Below are 18,599 nucleotides of genomic sequence, written 5' to 3' on the forward strand. Positions count from 1 at the left end.
ATATATATATATATTGTTTTTAAAAAGCCCAAGACATTTATTGAAGAGAAAAGGGTACAGATAGGTTGGATGAGTGAACTCAAATAGACACCCAACCCATACGGCACAACACAGAAAAAAAGAAAAGAAAAGAAATTTAAAACCCAAAAGTAGATGGTACATATAAGATCAACCAGGTCGACCCACTTTAGTTCCGCCTCTGCCTCTATTTCTCGGAAAGAAACCGACTAACAGATTGGTGAGGTGTGTACCATTGGCCGAAGTAACCAGAGTATCATCCATTAGATTCCTTAGCTCAAGTAGATCTCCATTCTTATTCTTCCTCCTGGATGTGTAAACCTGTCATTCCTTATCTGAAAATCGTTGCTCATTCGAATGAGGTGGTAGTGCTGCAGTAAAAAGATTGCCAACAGTTGTGCCCACAAGTGTATGTGAGGTAAGAGTTGAGCCTCTACCCTTGATACTTCCTGAAGATGGGGAGCTACAAGGTTCTCCTAATTATCAGTCCGTGTAGGTAGGGGTCCTGCATTATTATTTTAAATATGGTTTGAAAGTGTAGGTTGCTCAACAGGGCCATCTAGCTCTTCATCAATCGCAGAAACAATATTTTCAGGAGATAGAATCAAACACCAAATCCTGTCCTGTTTTAGTTTTCTCTCTAGGTGGAACAGATATATCCTTAGATCCATCCTTATTCACTTGATCTTTACATTTCAAATTAGGATGAAGCTTATGACATTTATCAAGGGTATGCCCAAACATCTTACAATGAGAACAATAAGGAGGTCTATGCTCCATGACGGTTTGTTGCCAATATCTATTACGCGTTGTGCCCAACTAGACTTCAGTAACATCAATAGAGTAGACTAAACCATACCACTAGTCTCTTTCCACTGGTTATTCTGGCCACAAAAAGTTTGGTAAGGTTGAAAGTGGGTAGATTTAGCTTCACAGGGTCCCCAAGTATGACGCCAATAGAATAAAGAACCTGATGATGAAAAAAGTGAAGCTTGAGACAGTGCAGCGATGAAAAAAGTGCAGCTTGAGACCAGATAGACTAAACCATACCAGTACAGTAGGAGGTTCATGATTGGGGTCAAAACCAGGAGACCACTTGAGTAGCTTCATTGATTTGCCAGCACTGTTAAGATATTTTTTGGAGAAAATCCAAGTGTAGTCTTCAAGTACGGTTAACTGAATCAAAACGTGTTTCCCATTCATGAGCCCCACTTTCCACTTTCCTGTTAATTTGAGATCATCAACTTTTCTTGATAATTTTCATAGGTGGGTGTATCCACTGAAATTTTCCAATAAGAACAAACTTGAATTTGTCAGTCAGGGTTGAAATTTCTGAGTCAGAGAAAAAGAGTGTTGTCTTTCCACTTTTCCTGCTTGCATTCTTAATAAAGAGGCAGTCACCTGTACCATCACGATTCTCCTATAACTTGAGGGGAAGACAACCGCCTTCTCCTCCTGAGGATTACCCACCACGTGAGCAAAGAAGGTTTTGCCAGGTTCAAACGAAGAAGAAGGAAGTTCCGTCACAGCAAGGAGAAGCTCTGCAAGTAGGAAAGAGGGCAAAAAAGACAAGCTAAAAAATGATTAAGTCTAATGGCATTACCCGAAACAACCAAGATATCATCCATTAAGTTCATGAGTCCTTGTAGACCACTTATTCTTCTTCTTCCTAAATGTGTAAATCTGTCATTCCTCATCTGAAGACTAGCTCATTTGATCTGTGGATTGGTCCAAAAATTGTCGGGCATGTGTAGGTTGTCGCACATCACGAGCCTCTTGTGCCCGAATGACAGTAATAGCTTGCTCGATCTGATGAGGTGGTAGGGTCGTAGTAGAAAGCTCACTTAGGGTAGAATGTTGGACTTGAAGTTGGGGCACACTTAGGGCAGGACAATCAACCACGAGATTGCCAACCATTATATCAATGATAGGTTCTAGAGTTGATGAAGAATGAAAAGTTTCTTCTGCCATCGCCAACAGAGGTTCTACAGGAGGAATCAGAGGACCTTCATCTTGAGCATTGTGTGGAGGCTGAGTAGTTGAAAGATTGCTCGCAAGGGTAGTGGAACCTACAACAACGTCAGCCAGTGGATTCAATGGTACGGTTACCACAGTGTTATTGGGGTCAGAGACATCCTTGTGATGAACAAGAGTGTCACAATTTGAAGAAGATTAGGAGGGGGATCTCTAGTTTTGGTTGAGCACTTTGTTTTTTTGGTTTTAAATGGGGGTGCAGGTGGTGACATTGAGAATTTGAGTGACTGAACATACTACATTGAGAGCAATATATAGAAAAAGCTCAATAACAACTCTTTGCCAATATCCTTAGTCTTGTGAGTATAACCAACTTTCCTCATGAGCGATTAAAGTGATATCCCTTTCAACAAGCATCCTGACTTCTGAAGGACGTGAAAGATTAAAAGTAGGAATATCCTTTTTGAGTGACTTAACAGAGATTGAAGCAATATAGTACAACACTTCTTTGTTAAAATAATGAAATTTCAAACCAAAGAGGCGAATCCAGACCAGTGTGGTTGGTGGCTTCGTGTGTTGGTCAAAATTCATAGTCCATTTCAAAATTTTCATTGATCTGTTATCAATCCAAACTAGTCTTCTAGCAAATAAGCATGTGTAATTCTCTTCATTGTTAAGTTGAGTAAGGATGTGTCACCCATGTAAAAGTCCAATTTTCCACTCCCCAACAAGGTGCATAAGCTCAATTCTTTATGAATCAGCTCTATTTTGGGATGGCTATAAAGAAATTTTCCGAACAAATTCATACGACAAGAGGAAACAAACATATTACTTTCGGTTTCAACAGAAAAGATGACGACTTTACATTCTTCCTACCAACTTTCTTGATGTAACAGAACTCACCACCCTCCAGCAGCGCAAAAGAAGGTAGGAGCAAACTCGATTTAGGAGTACTTGAGGCGTGAACACCCGCAAGGGCAGCAGCATAAGTTCTTTCCATCACTGGTTTTAGGAGGTGAGGCATTAGGAACAGTGAAGAATGCAGTCCAGGAAAGACCAAACAACGAAGAAACGAAGCAGACGAAGTCTAAGAGCGAACCCCTTTTTTCTCGAGCACGACGATGCAAACGTGAAAAGAGGAATGTGATTCAATGTGGAAGACGGCGGAAGTCTTCTTCAAACGAGCACGAAGAAGGACGAAGCAGACGAAGTTGATGAGTCGCAAACCCCTTCTTCTTCAAGCATGATGTAGCAATGAAATCGATGAAAACGATGAACGAGGTAGGTGATTCAACGAAGTAGACGACGAAAATCGCCATCAGACGAAACCCTAGCAAAGCCTCCTGCGGTAAACATATATTTATCATATATATTCTTTTGATTTTTTTTGTTAGGTTTGTGAATATAATAATAATAGTAATAATAATAATAATAATAATAATAATAGTAGTAATAATAATACTAATAACAAATATTAAAAACAAATAGATCTACTTAAATTTCTCTCATACATAGAACCCAACCTCCATTCCTTATCCCATCTTATTCCAAAAAATATATAAAAAAAAAATTAGTCCTCTCCCATCTTTCGCCCATAGGCACACAACAATTGCAAGCAATTCCCTACCCTCACGCAAACCAACCTATCTCTTTTGTGCTTTTTCTCTCCCACCGACACCACACCACTATCGTTGTCGCTTCGATGAAGCTTGCAATCGCATCTGTATTTCTAAAACAAACGCTCTCCTGCTGTGCTATAACTCTCCCTTACGCACACGTTCCACACCATCTATTTCAACATCTAGAAAGCCCAAATTTCATCTCCTCCTCAATCCTATCCACCTCCCACTTCACTTCCAGCTTCGCACCCTCGCCAAATTCCACAACCACCCATCCAACTTCATTCTCGATAAGTTGTTGGTTGAATATAGCTCGTAGAAGGAAAAGGAGACGTTGAAGACTGTCCCAAAGCAAATTACAAAATATAATTGAATCCCAAACTCCAACAAAAGCAAATATAGTTCCCTAGATAACTAGGAGTCTGCCCCTTCTTAAAAAGAGATCACTCCTTTTCATAGAGGGTTGATTGCTCTCAAGACTTCTGGACTGAATTGGTCCTGGTAGTAGACGAAATTTGCCTTGCTTCAACCCAACTCTTTAATCTTTGGCTATTTTGTTTGCTAAAAAAGTAATAGTGTAAAATGAATATAATACATGAGTAATGTATTTTACTTAAAGTACTTTGATGTTGCTTGGTTTGGTATAAAATAAATTAATGACTTCATGTTTTTTGTTTACTTTCAAGTAAAATGAAAATAGTGTATTTCAAAGTATTGGTAATCTCAGTGGCAATTTAGTAGCTGGCTGCTAAAGCAGTGACAGATAAGACTGGCCGATAGTGGTGGCTGACATAGGCTACCACAAAGTGTCTAGTGGCAGTGACCGAAGGGTGGAGGTTGGCGATGGTGGGCAGACGACGAGCGGTGGAGAATGAACGACAGAGAGCTGTAGCAAGCGGTGGCTGTCAACAGGCAACGCCGATTGGCAGTAGTAGATGACTGTGGTTGGCAGGCAATCGACAATGACCCAACCTCCATTCCTTATTAAACATCCATAATCTCAAATTTCAAATATCTATCAATAGTTTCTATGTAAAAGATTAATAAATTTAAATATCATTGGTACCAACATGTCACTTGATTCTTATGTATTACATTTGTAACACTTAAACTTTTATTTATTGTATTCAAACCATACAATTCTTATTTCCTGTATATCTAGTCACTAAACTTTAATTTTTACATACAAACCACACAATTCTTATGTATTACATGTCTAACACATAAACTTCAATTTTTACTTACATTCCATTCAATTCTTATGTATTGCAAATCTAACACTTAAACTTCAATTTTTATGTATAAATAACACAATTCTTATTTATTACATATCTAACACAAAAACTGCAATTTTTACATGCAATCCACAGAATTATTATTTATTATTTATCTAACACTTAAAATTCAATATTTACAAACAAACCACACAATTCTTATGTATTACATATCTAATACAAACTTTAATTTTTACAAATATTTCACACAATTCTTATGTATTACATATCTAACAAATATGCTTTAATTTTTCTATACGAACCACACAATTCTTATTTATTAGATATCTAACATTTAAATTTCAATTTTAACATGCAAATCACACAATTCTTATGTATTACATATCTGACATATATTCGTCAATTTTTACAAATATTTCGCACAATTCTTATGTATTGCTTATCTGACATATATACTTCAATTTTTACAAATATTTTGCACAATTCTTATGTATTACATATCTAACATATGAATTTCAATTTTTACATACAACCACTCAATTCTTATGTATTATTACATATTTAACACGTAAACTTAAACTTCTACATGCAAACCACTCAATTCTTATGTATGACATATCTAACACATAAAATTAAATTTTCACAACATTAAACTTCAAATTTTACGAACAAGCTCCTCAATTCATATGCATTATAGATCTAGTGTCTAAACTTTTATTTTTACAGACTTCCCGCTTAATTCTTATTTATTACATATCTAACATTGATACGCCTTGAAACCAAAATCAGTGAACAAACCAAGATGACGCAGCAATATATAGGTGCAAAAAAGCCAAATAAGGGCTGCTCTTACAAAAAACAAATGCAAACAAACAAGATACCTGATCTACTTTCAAGAGGTAGATCGAGTCTCTCACACCCTAGACGTTGCTAGAAACAACACCAAAAGAAGAAAAACCAACTAACAAAATAATTCCTAAAGAAAGCAAACCCTAGGTTCTCCCCAATAGAATCCCCTAACAACATTTCAAAAACTTTCCTTCAAAAGATTCCTTCCAAACTCATTTAATATTTCCTCCTTGCATAGGTGATTATGGCCCTAGTGAACCCCACCCTTTCCTTTCCTTTATCTGCGACTCTCTCTATCTGCTCCGCTTCTCCTGATTGCCCAGATCGGCCCGCCTCTGGGTCGGGTATAAAGTTTCCAGCCTGTCCAGGTGTTGACCGGCTCATGCTTGGGCATGACATTACTTCCCTCCGAAAAGAAGTACCTTGTCTTCAAGGTGGAAGGACAAAAACTGCTTGTGGATGACCTTGTAAGACTCCCATGTTGCTTTATAGTCTGGTAGCTCCTTTAATTTGGCCAATACCTCATTTGCTCCCCTTCTTCTTGGCACACTCCTTCAATCTCTAACGACTGCAAAATCACCTCCAAGTCTTTTGTCAGCATCGGGTATAGTGCAGATGAGTGTGTATGATCTCCAATCACACGTCTCAGCTATGACATATGGAAAACCGGGCGTACTGCGGGCGATGGTGGTAACCTCAAGCGATAAGCCACTTCCTCGATGCGTACCATCACCTCATATGGTCTAAACTATCATGGTGAAATTTTCTTGCTTGTTCACCTCATATGGTCTAAACTATCATGGTGAAATTTCCTTCTTTTTGACATGGCCAAAATTTTCTGTCGGTAGGGCCCGGGTTTCAAGTAGACCATTCCCTTGGTTAAAACTGCACCTCTCATATGTTCATCTGTTCTCCTCTTCATAATGTGTTGAGTTCTCAGTAAATGCCCCTTAAGCTCTGCTAATATCCTGTCCCTCTCTGAGTACTGATCGACTCTAGATACTGGTGTGACACCATATTCGTAATGTACCAAGTGCGGTGGATGCTGCCTATACAATATCTTAAAAGTGGTGGTCTGTGATGCGGTGCAATATGTGTTATACAATTATTCAGTCCATGCAATTTGTTTGGCCCATAGCTTTGGCGTATCGGATCCACGCAAGTATGACTCCACTCTCCTGTTAACCATCTCCGTCTGCCTATAGGTTTGGGGATGATATGCGATGCTCCTCTTAAAGATTGTCCCTTGCAACCTGAAAGCTCTTTCAAGAAGTGACTGAGGAAAACATTATCCCTATCTGAAACAATCGATTCTAGTACTTCATGCAAACAAAGAACTCGGATAAACATCGTTGCTACTGAGATTTCCATGTAGGGATGCTGTAAGGGAATGAAATTGCGTACTTACTCAGGCAATCCATGACCACTATGATCATCGTGAACCTTTCTGACTATGGTAATCCCTCGATGAAATCAATCATTATTTCTTTCCAAACTTTCCTTGGTAATGCTAGTGGTTATAGTAACCCTCATAATGTCGTGGTCAAGCACTTCACATTTTGCCACCACATCCTCGGTGTCTTTGCGCATCCCCACCCAATGAAGTCTTCCTCTTAGCTATAGGTCTTCTGCACCCCTGAATCCGATCGCACTATCATGAAACTCTTGTAATTATTTGAGAATATACTCCGAAGACTTGCTAGCACGAATCGCCCTTGGCGGAGCAGTTGCTGTCTTCTCAATGCATATTTTGGATGACTGTTCAGATTTTGTAGCAACTTGGCTCTTATTTTGCTCAAATTTTCATCCATTTCGCTCTCCTGTCTCAAGGCCTACCAATCTAGGACCAAGGGTACCGATAGGGCTGTCAATTGGGGTTCCTCCACTCTTCTCGAAAGTGCGTCAGCTGCCTTGTTCTCCAGTCCTGACTGATACTGATTCTTGAAATCATTCCTCAATAGCATGGATAGCCATCTCTGATGCTCCTCAGTCACCATCCGCTGCTTCAAAAGACAATTTAAACTCCTTTGATCTGTCCTGACCCAGAATATTGTCCCAACATAGGGCCACCACTTCTAATGACCAAAAAAATTGCCATCAATTTTCGTTCTTTACTGAATTTAGCCTCGCTTTGCTGTAAGAACGTGACTGAAGTAGGCAATCGATCGTGTATCCTACATTGACACTGCTTCTAATCCGCACTCTAGCGCATCTGTCTCCACAACAAATGGTTTACTGAAATCTAGAAGTGCTAATACCGGTACGTAATTCATGGCTCTCTTCAGATGTTCAAAGGCTTGTGTTGTTGTTCCTCCCCATTTAAAATTGTCTTTCTTCCACTGCTCTGTCTGTGGCCATGTTATCGTGCCATAGCCTTTTATGAACTTTTGGTAGTAGCCGTGAGCTCGACTCCTTCAAACTCCTTGGTAAAGGCCAATCAACCATGACCTCGATATTGGACTAATCCACTGCAACCCCCGTTTTGGTCACCACATATCCTAAGTTCTCCAGCTGTAACTATGCAGAAGAACATTTCTTCAATTTGGTTTACAATTAGTGCTTTCTCATGCCTCCAAGACTATCCTCAGGTGCCCCACATACTCTGTCTCTATACGACTATAGACTAAAATATCATTAAAGTAAACCAGGATAAATTTTCGAAGGAAAGATTGAAAAACAATATTCATGAAGGATTGAAATGTCGTTGAGGTGTTGATGAGGCCTAACAACATTACTAAGAATTCATAATGTCTTTCATGTGCCTTGAATGTTGTCTTGTGCACATCCACTAGATTCATAATGATCTAGTGGTACCCCGATTTAAAATCAATTTTTGAGAAAATAACTGCCCCACAAAGCTCATCCAGTAACTCATCAATCTCAAGCATAGGAAAACTTGTCCAGGACTATTTTCTGTTCAAAGCCCGGTAGTCCACTAAGAATTTTCATTTACCATTCTGTTTTTTTCACCATAAGGACGGATTGGAAAAAAAGGCTCACACTAGGCGCTTGAAACTACCCCTAGGACGGGGTACTGCATTCATTTCTTTCAGCTTCTCTTTCTGAAATGATACTGTCTGGGTCCTCGGTGTCGTACCCGTCAAGGTGCCCTTGTATAATTCTCCGATGTTGCCGCCTTTGCTAGTTTTCTTCACATATTTCTTATCCTCCATCATCTGGGCGAGCTCCATCATGGGCGGATGACTGCTCATAAGTCGGGCTTTAGGCCTTTCAAGAAATTCCCTTCCAGTCCACCTGAAGAAATCCCCCTCAACCTTTCTGAGAAGAGCTCAAACTTTTACCCTCCTAAGTAAGAGCATAGAATTGCTCGTGCAGGTTTCCTTCTTGAAGGGCTCGTAAACACTCCAACAAGCAATCCTTAAACTCCTCCCATGAGTGCATTGGATACCTTGCTTCTATTAGCTGAAATCATGCTAAAGCCTTTTCCTTCAAGCACAATCTCGCTGCCATGATCTTCTTTCCTCAGTTAACTCATTCATTGCAGAGTATCGCTTTACCCGATACACCCATTCATGTGCATCATCCCCTTTGGAGATTAATATTTTCAGTTTTCTAACCCTTGCATCTCCAGCCCAACCTTCTCTTCCCCCGGTATTTCCCGTCATGTATGTAGGGTGTAACTCTCTTCATCGCTCATAGGCATATCCCACTCCCAAATCCCTCCTTCCTCCCTCGCATTCTTCTGTGTTCCTTACACCATCTCTGCTCCAATTTTAGGCCCATCCCCCTCCATCGGAAATCTGCACTCCCTTTTCCTCTTGGAGTCCTAGGAGGACGCTCTTGTAGGTCGATGATATCTTTTTCGTTGTCTTATCACTCGATCTTCTTCCCTTTTGACCTAGCCACGGATTCTCTGATCAACCTTTGGCTAGGATTTGCAACTGAAGCAATTCCACGACTTTCAATGGAAGAAACTTGGTCCTCTATAGTGGCTAACTTCTCTTCCATTTTTGATTTGATTTTCTCTAGCTCTTCTTCTAGCACATCCACTTTCTATGTTGTCACCCTGCCAAGATCTATGCTCTTATAACAATTTGATACGTCTTGCAACCAAAATCAGCGAACAAATCACGACAAAATGACAATCGATGGGTACAAATAAGTCAAATAAGGGCTGGTCATGCAAAAAACAAATACAAACAAGCAAGATACAAAAGATCTACTTTCGATAGGTACATTGGCTTTCCCACATCCTAGACGTCGCTAAGAACAACACAAAAGAATGAAAACCAGTAGACAACAAAATATTAACTTCTAAATTCTACATACAGCCAAACACCTTCCTAAGGCATTGCTAAATCCTAATACATAAACTTAAAACATTATGGATTAATTCGGCAAAGAAAAGTTGAAAGAATCAACAAATTATATATGGGGGAAAAAGGAAAATTTCATCTGAGTGCTCGGATTAAAGGAAGAGGAGAGGTCGTAAGTGTGTGGGACGGTGTCTTGTGGTCATTAGAGAAGAGCGATCATGGGCTCGCTGAAAGGCTGCTGGTTTGTCTGACGATCGCGGGGAGGCAAGGTTTCAAGAACAACGAAGAGTGCGAATGAGCCTGGTGGGCAAGAGTTTAGATTTTAAGGGTTTGGTGTCGAATTTGAGTCAGCTACGTATGATGCTATGTAATTTGCCTTGACCTTAACTTTTGTACTGCTGCCACAATTAAGTGGTAAAGATAATGAGGAATAATGTCACCGCTAAGCCCAGGACTAAATATTAGCTTCAACATGTGAGACGCAAATTTCATCCTTAATAACGATTGCCGCAAATCGGCCACTAATGTGATGCAAATGTTTGGAACTGAAACTTGTCTGCCACAAGTGTATGTGCTAATTAACTGCTTTCTTATAGTGCAAGAGAAATTGGGACCTTAAACGAAGGCTACAAAAAATTTTTATTGAACCTATCAAAACAATAATATTAAGGACCATGCTTTAGGTCCTATATATAATGGAACTAAAATATTAATTTAGGATAAAAGTATCTTATTCTTTATTAATTCAAATTAGCAAAACAATAAATAAATAAATAATTATAAAATTCAGCCTGACCAATATAGCATGAAAACAAAGTTGGTGAGCACCTTTATGCTCTCTTGACAATTTTGCACGTACATTGTTGTAAACTTTATAGATTATGACTAAAATTTACTTCATGTTTTTGGCTTATCTTTCAAACTTGATGTCGATTCTTTTAACATGCTATGGAAACAAATTATGACTTGTAATTTGAATTTACCTAGCTTCGTCCTTTCTAATTAACGTGATCTTAGTACTGCTCAACAAATTTTCATTCTTTTGGATTTTGGTTATTTTGTGAATGATGCCTGCTTATACTGGTATGGTCAGGTGCTAAGTAGAAGTGCTTATCGGAAGAAATTCAAAAGATTTTTTTATCGAAAATTTGGTTCAAAGAAAACAAAAAAGGTATTTGTTTTTTGATGCTTACATTTTCTACTTGGGTATAACTATCCGTGTATTTGTGTCAGTGGAACTATTACCGTTTTTCCATGTGAACAGGGAATTCCATGTGCATTTTCTACGTCTGTACCCTGTACTTGAATGATTTCTATGAGAGGTCAAGTTTACCTATGTTGATTTCTTGCACCAAATTAAGCTCGAGTAAAATTTATGATTTACCTAGATTACCTAGCTTTGCTTCTATTATTCTTAAGACAATAGCTTGATGGTTAGTCTAAATATGAGAAAAACATTTGTAGTTCTTTTACAATCACTGCCCTTTAATTTCTTTGTTTTAAATCCTGTTGACTGCTTTAGGGCTGTCTCAAATCTATTTTCTTATGATAAGTGACTTTGTAAAGGTTGTGCTACACTTGTCTAATTCCCACACACAACCCCCCCAACCCCCTACACAACACCACACACACACGAAAAAATATTACATCAGGACTCCGGACGTAGAGTTATGTGTGGAGTCCAACGAAATCACGCCACGTGAGAAAAAAAAATCGACTCGGTAACACAGGGGAATATTTCCCTCGTATTATTTAGGTGTTATTGTAAGTTATTCATGTGTTATTGTGCTCTGAAAATATTCCTGGTATTATAATAACACATCAATAACACTTGAATAACATACAATAACACCTGAATAACACGAGGTAATATTCCCGTGTTACCGGGGCCAATTTTTTTTCTCTACGTGTGGCGTGATATCATTGGACTCCACACGTAACTCTACGTGTAGAGTCTTGATGTAATATTTTTTCAACGCACACACACAATCCTTTATATATAAATAGAGGAAGGGAGGGAGGAAATGTTTGAAATGAAATTTTCTATTCCTAGAGATTTTGTCATATTAAAATGGAATGCATGATTTTGAATGTGCATTTGAAGGTTGTTACATTGACTCTATAGGAAGGGAGGGAGGGAATGTTTAAAATGAAATTTTCTCTTCCCAGATATTTTGTCATATTAGAAAGGTATGCATGATTTTGATTGTGCATTTGAAGGTCATTACATTGAGTCCATATATATGTTGAATAACTATTTTTAGGGGTGTAAAAAATTTACCGGAAACTCCTACTTGACTCGATCCTGACTCAAAAAATTCAGGTTTGGGTGGACCCGATTAATTTCTTGATTTGATTTGGGCCAAAAATCTTAACACAATTTTTTGGATTGGGTTTGTGTTGACATGCCAACCTGAAATTGATCTTGCTAACCCAAATATGTTTTCAGTTTGACTTGCCAATCCAAAAATGACTTGAATTTGACTCGAAAATGACTAATAAAACTCAAATTTAACCTAATTTGCTTTTATGCATATATATTAAACGGGTTATATTAGTTAGGTTTAGGTTAGACGGGTTGGATTTAGGTTAGACCTTTTGACCTGTTTAATATTCGGGGGCTCCTTATGTGTTAATATAACGAAAAAGGTACAAAATTTGGAGGGGTGTGAAGCCCCGTCTAAAAAGAAAAAAAAATACAATTAAACACACCCCTTGGGGTTCCTCCTTTCACAGTACAGCTCACGCAAAAAGAAAACATCAAAATTACAGGTATACCCAAGCCAAAGAAAACAAAATCCAAAAATAAGTAAATCTGTGCCCGTGTATAACGGATAAGAGAAAGAAACCACAAAAATTGACAGCAGAAAACTCCTAATCCTCTGGAACACTTCAGTGAGCAGCGTTGCCAATTGGTATGTCGGTCAACTGAGCAGAGAAAACCCAACAGCAAGGAACCAGTGAGAACTGTGAGAGCAGGAAAGCCAAGGAGATAAAACCAGAAAGGATGCAAACCAAAACCTGCCAAGAAAAATGACACCTCAAAAGGGAAGGTGCAAACCAAACCACCGTACAGAAACGAGAGTTCCCAGCCATAAAGCCGAGCAGCACAAATGTTAAACTCTAACATACGACAAGTTCAGGTTGTCCCCAATGAGGAGATGTTTGAGAGGAGTAGGGGGATAAATACCAACATAACGCGCCTCCTCTGCTTGCCTGGCTAACCAGTCAGCAGGGGAGTTGCCATCTCTATGGATGAAACTCCAACTCACTTCCAAGTGACTTTCAAAAATTAAAGCATAAATACGTTTAAAGATGCATATAATATCTCAAAGAGGAGGAGAGATACTCAATAGTATATCATAGAGCATTTTAGAATCAGTCTCCACCTCAATCATGTGAAAATTAAAAGCACTTGCCACTGTTAAGGTCAGAAAAACCCCCCAACATTCCGTGGCTAATGGATTGTCAGCAGCAACAGGAGAAATAAAGTAACATATACACTTACCCTAAGAATTTCTAAATATGCCTCCAACTGCAACATATAAATGGTTCCAACTACCATCCACATTTACTTTAACACATCCAGAAGAAGGGGGAGCCCACATGATTAAACGAGGGGGCCTAAAATTCGAAACATCATTGGAACTAACCCTGAGGACCTTGGTGTAATAGGCCAACACATAAGAAACAGTCATAGAAGCAGGAGGAGAGGAAGAATTATATTTAAAGCTATTTCTCGAGGTCCAAATAAACCATATGACCAGTAAAGAAAGGGGAGGAAGGGGAAACCCTCCCCCCTGAAGGGGAAACCCTCCCCCCTATCATCAAAACCCTTCCAATGCCACAAATAATTACATAATAAGCCTGTATGTATCCAGGGGATACCAAAATGTAAGCCCCAAAAGTTCTAAACATTTAAAGAGAGAGCACATTCAAAAAATATGTCTTGAATCTTCCTCGGTAACTTTGCACATTGGACATCTCGAAGCCAATTTAAGGCTTTTCAACTTAAGAATGTCATCAATAGGAAGTAAAGAAGAGAAAAAAGGATATAGAGGGAGTTGAAAATTTGTGTTAAATCCATTTTCCCCAAAACCAATCCCGGTGTGAATGTAAAGTGTCATAGATTAACTTACAAACCGATTTGTATATATATATATACACACACACACACATACATACATAACAAAATGACGGTCGAGAGCTTTGCTGGGGTTTCGAATGATGATTTCCATCGCCTATGATTTTATCGCTAGGAGAGGGCTCGCAGCTCGCCTCTATTTCTTAGATTCTCCGCTTCTGCTCCTCACTTCCTCTGCTTCGTTGGCTTGCATCGTTACTGCGTTCTTTGACGCTGACGGTTCCGTCTGTCTGCATCTTGCTGTTTCGATTTCGACGCGACAGTTTCACACGTTCGCGTCTGCGTCGTTCAAAACATTTAAAGAGAAAACACATTAAAAAATTATGTCTCGAATCTTCCTCGAAAACTTTGCACATAGGACATCTCGAAGCCAATTTAAGGCTTTTCAACTTAAGAATGTCATCAACAGGAAGTAAAGAAGAGTAAAAATGCCAGAAAAAAAAGATATAGAGAGAGTTAAAAATTTGTGCCAAATCCATTTTCCCCAGAACCAATCCCGGTGTGAATGTGAAGTGTCATAGATTAACTTGCAAACCGATTTGTATATCCATCCATCCATCCATCCATCCATCCATCCATCCATCCATCCATCCATCCATCCATCCATCCATCCATCCACCTCGCCTCTATTTCGTAGACTCTCCGCTTAGCTCCTCACTTCCTCTGCTTAGTCGGCTCGCATTGTTACTGCGTTCTTCGACACTGACGGTTCCGTCTGTGTCTGCATCTCGTTTTGCGTCAGCATCTTTCTTTTCGACGTCGACGTTCACCTTTCGAGGTTTTGGGACTACACAGACAACTATTATATCGAGGTCTTCCAACAAGAGTTTGATGGCGCTCCCTTCTTCTTTAGTTGAACATGACAAAGTCTCTTATGCCCACAATTTATGAGGATTGTCGTGATAGTATAGGTGACTGCCTCTTTGTTAAGAAAACAAGTAGGAAAAGTGAAAAAACAATACTTTTTTTCTCAAACTTAGAAATTTCAACCCTGACTGAGAAATTCAAGTTCGCTTTTATTGAAAAATTTCTTTGGGGCCACCTATGGAAGTTATCAGAAAAAGTTTTGATGATCTCAAACTAGCAAGAAAGTGGAAAGTTGAGCTCATAGATAGGAGACATGTGTTAATTCAATTAACAGTGACTGAAGACTACACTCGGATTTTCTCCAAAAAATCTTAACATTGTTGACAAGTCAATGAAGTTAAGTGGTTTCTTGATTTTGACCCCAATCATGAATCTCCTATTATACTGATATGGTTTAGTCTACCTAGTCTCAAGCTGCACTTTTTTAATTATTAGGTTCTTTACTCTATTGGGGTCATACTTAGGGACACTATGAAGCTAGATCTACCCACTTTCAACTTAACCAGATCTTGTGTTGTCAGAATACTTGTAGAAAGAGTTATTACTTTACCTGATGTTACTGAAGTTTGGCTCATAATGGATATTGACAACAATCGTCATGAAACATAAACTTTCTTATTGTTGTCATTGTAAGATTTTTGGTATACCCTTGATAATGTCATAAGCTCCATCCTAATTTGAAATTTAAAGATCAAATGAATAAGGATGAGTTTAACCCATTGCTCTGTACATATCTGTTCCACCTGGAGAGAAAACTATCATAGAAAATGATTTGATGTCTGATTTAATTACCCCTGTGGACCCCCACCCTAACAATACTGTTTCTGCAATTTTTGTAATGTTGGATGACCCTGAAAACAGTATTGAAGGATCCTTGCCTATAAAGGATAGTGTTCGGACTGATAATCAGGAGAACCTTAGAGCTCTCCATCTTCAAGAAATATCTAGTGTAGAGGCGACAACTTATACTTCACATACACTAGAACCTATAGTGGGTACAACTGTTGGCAATCTTTCTACTACAGCCCTACCACCTTATTCGAATGAACAACAATTTTTGGATGAGGAATGACATATTTACACTTTCAGAAAGAAGAAGAAGAATGAAGATCTACTTGAGCTAAGAAATCTAATGGATGATACTTTGGTTACTTCGGTTAATGGTACACACCTCACCGATTTATTAGCTGGTTCTCTTCCGAGAACTAGTGGCAGAGGCAGAACTAAATTGGGTCGTTCCGATTGATCTTATATGTACCATCTCCTTTTTAGGCTTTTTTGTGTGCTGTATCGTGTGAGTTAGGTGCTTATTTGGGCCTACTCATACAACCTATCTGCACCCTTTTCTCTTTAATATAATTGTCCTTGAGCTTTTTAATATATATATATATTTTTGAGAAATCTCAAAGGCTAATATATTAAATAGGAAGAATGATACAGATTGATTGTGTGAGAGGGCCCAAACATTGCACCCTGCTCACACGATAACTACAATGTTTTCAAAAAGAGAAAAAACAGAAATATACATGAGAAACTTACAGAAAAAAAACCAAAAAGTATCAAAATAAGTAGTATTAGGTGGCTAGAGAGATCCAATTTTGTCTTGCCTCTGCCGCTAGTTCTAGGGAAGGCGCCAGCTAATAAATAAATTGGTAAGATGAGGTAAGATGAGTGTCATTGCCAGTAGTAGCCAATGTATCATCCAATAAATTTCCGAGCTCGAGTCGGCCTCCATTCATCTTCTTCCTCCTAAAATATACCTATCATTCCTCATCCGAAGATTAGCTCTCCTGATCAATGAATTAGTCTAAAGTGTGCTGAACATGTGTAGGTTGTTGAACAGTAGAAGTGACTACTTGTTGTACCAGCTGATCTTTTATTGGATCGAAGGAGCACTCTCGTGTGTCTTAACATGTAAGTGAGTATTCTTCAATAACAGTGGGTGGTATAAGCACATCATGATCTGTACCTGTAGTATGATGTTCTTCATCAGGAAGTATGGTATTGAAAAGAGAATCAGGTTGCACCTTCTCAGCAAAGATGGTAGGTGACTTATCTTTGGCGATATCCAGTCTTAGATGAGGATGCAAGCGATAACAAATAATAGAGTTGTGGCCAAACTTACTGCAATGAGAACAATAAGGAGAGTTGGGTTCTATTTCAACCTTTTGTCAATACCCGTTGTGAGTGGTTCCAATCCAAACCTAATCCGGAGCTGGTTGAGTGTTATCTTTCTCAACTAACACACAAGCCACAAAGGGTCTGGTGATAACAAACGTGGGATTATTAACCTCGAGAGAATTACCGTAAGCAGTTGCTAAGGAGTAGTGAATTTTTAAGTTGAACAGATGTAAATTTAACCCCAAAAACTTTATCTAATCAGGAATGATAGGGGACTCCGCTTTTGGAGCAAAATCAACAGTCAATTTTAGAATTTTCATAAAACAGTTGTCAATCTTGATAACCTTTTGAGAAAAATGCGAGTATAATCGATATTTTGAGATAGTTGAATAAGTTTATGTATTCCAAATACCCCAAAATCTTTTCAAATGATCTCAAGTTTAGAGTGACTATAAAAGAATTTCCCTAAACAACAAAAAGAAGCGAGAATATTGGTTTCAACCTCTGTGAGAATAAGAACAGATTTATCATTTTTTTCCCCAACTTTTTTAATGAAAGTGTGCTCACCGCCACATTCAAGAGCCTTGTGAAAAGATTGTGAAACATTGCAGAACTTGCCAATACAAAAACCAGGCTCTGAACCTGAAAGAGGAACATGAGTGGGAATAAGAAAATCGCCAGCAACTGCAGTGACATAGGAACGGGTCGATACCATCTCCAGAGCAGCTAAGAAATCCGCTAGAAACAGGCGAGCAAACTTCGGTGTCTGTCGGACAGGGCGACAGAGGCGTGGAGCGATATCGAGCACGAGCAGTGGAGGGATATCAAGGAAGACAAAGACGCGAGCAGTGGAGCGATATCAAAGACGACGCGAGCAGTGGAGGGATATCGCGGGGGGAGCCGCGACTGGGAGCTGCTAGCGAACATCGTGGACTATGGGTGAGACGTCGTCGAGTACAACGAGGACGTCTGCTAGCGTTCCTCCTTTATATCGCTCGGCTAGTGTTTCACCATTATCAAGAATTCTGGTTTCTGCTCCACTGCTCGTGCTCGATCTCCCTTTGTTTTTGTCTGTTTCGCGAGTCATCCTCGCGGCTCGTCTTCTGTGGCGTCTTTTGCGGGAGTGTGTTCGTGCGGCAGGCTGAAGGGTAACTCTCATAATGACTGTATCATTGTTTCGGGAGGAAGCCCACATCTCAGTGTTGCTGGACTCCCTCCCTAAATCCAGGGGAAGGGAAAGCGGTTTATCCACCGACTACACTCACCATGATTAGGAGTTGTTTCTTGTTTTATTTTTGGGGAATACATTTGTAATCCCTATGAGTGAGTTTTTTATATCCACTCACTAAAATCTTTGTATCCTATCTTTTTTATCAATGAATTTTTTTGCCTTTAAAATATATGTATATATAGATGTATACATGTATATGTATATATAGATGTATACATGTATATATATATATATATATATATATATATATATATATATATATAT

The 18,599-nt window shown here is 38.9% G+C and overlaps 1 protein-coding gene across 5 annotated transcripts in view; it reads left to right on the forward strand.

The window, feature by feature from the left end:
* LOC110030306 (coilin-like) overlaps positions 1-18,599 on the forward strand; it is a 105,886-nt gene that overhangs the window by 65,545 nt on the left and 21,742 nt on the right. For all 5 annotated transcript variants that reach the window (XM_020732953.1, XM_020732956.1, XM_020732955.1 and 2 more), the window contains one exon: positions 11,066-11,143. In XM_020732953.1, the coding sequence (XP_020588612.1) occupies positions 11,066-11,143 (78 nt within the window). The remainder of the gene's footprint in view (positions 1-11,065; positions 11,144-18,599) is intronic.

This window comes from Phalaenopsis equestris, unplaced genomic scaffold (genome assembly GCF_001263595.1).
Source record: "Phalaenopsis equestris unplaced genomic scaffold, ASM126359v1 Scaffold000697, whole genome shotgun sequence".
Lineage (NCBI taxonomy): Eukaryota > Viridiplantae > Streptophyta > Magnoliopsida > Asparagales > Orchidaceae > Phalaenopsis > Phalaenopsis equestris.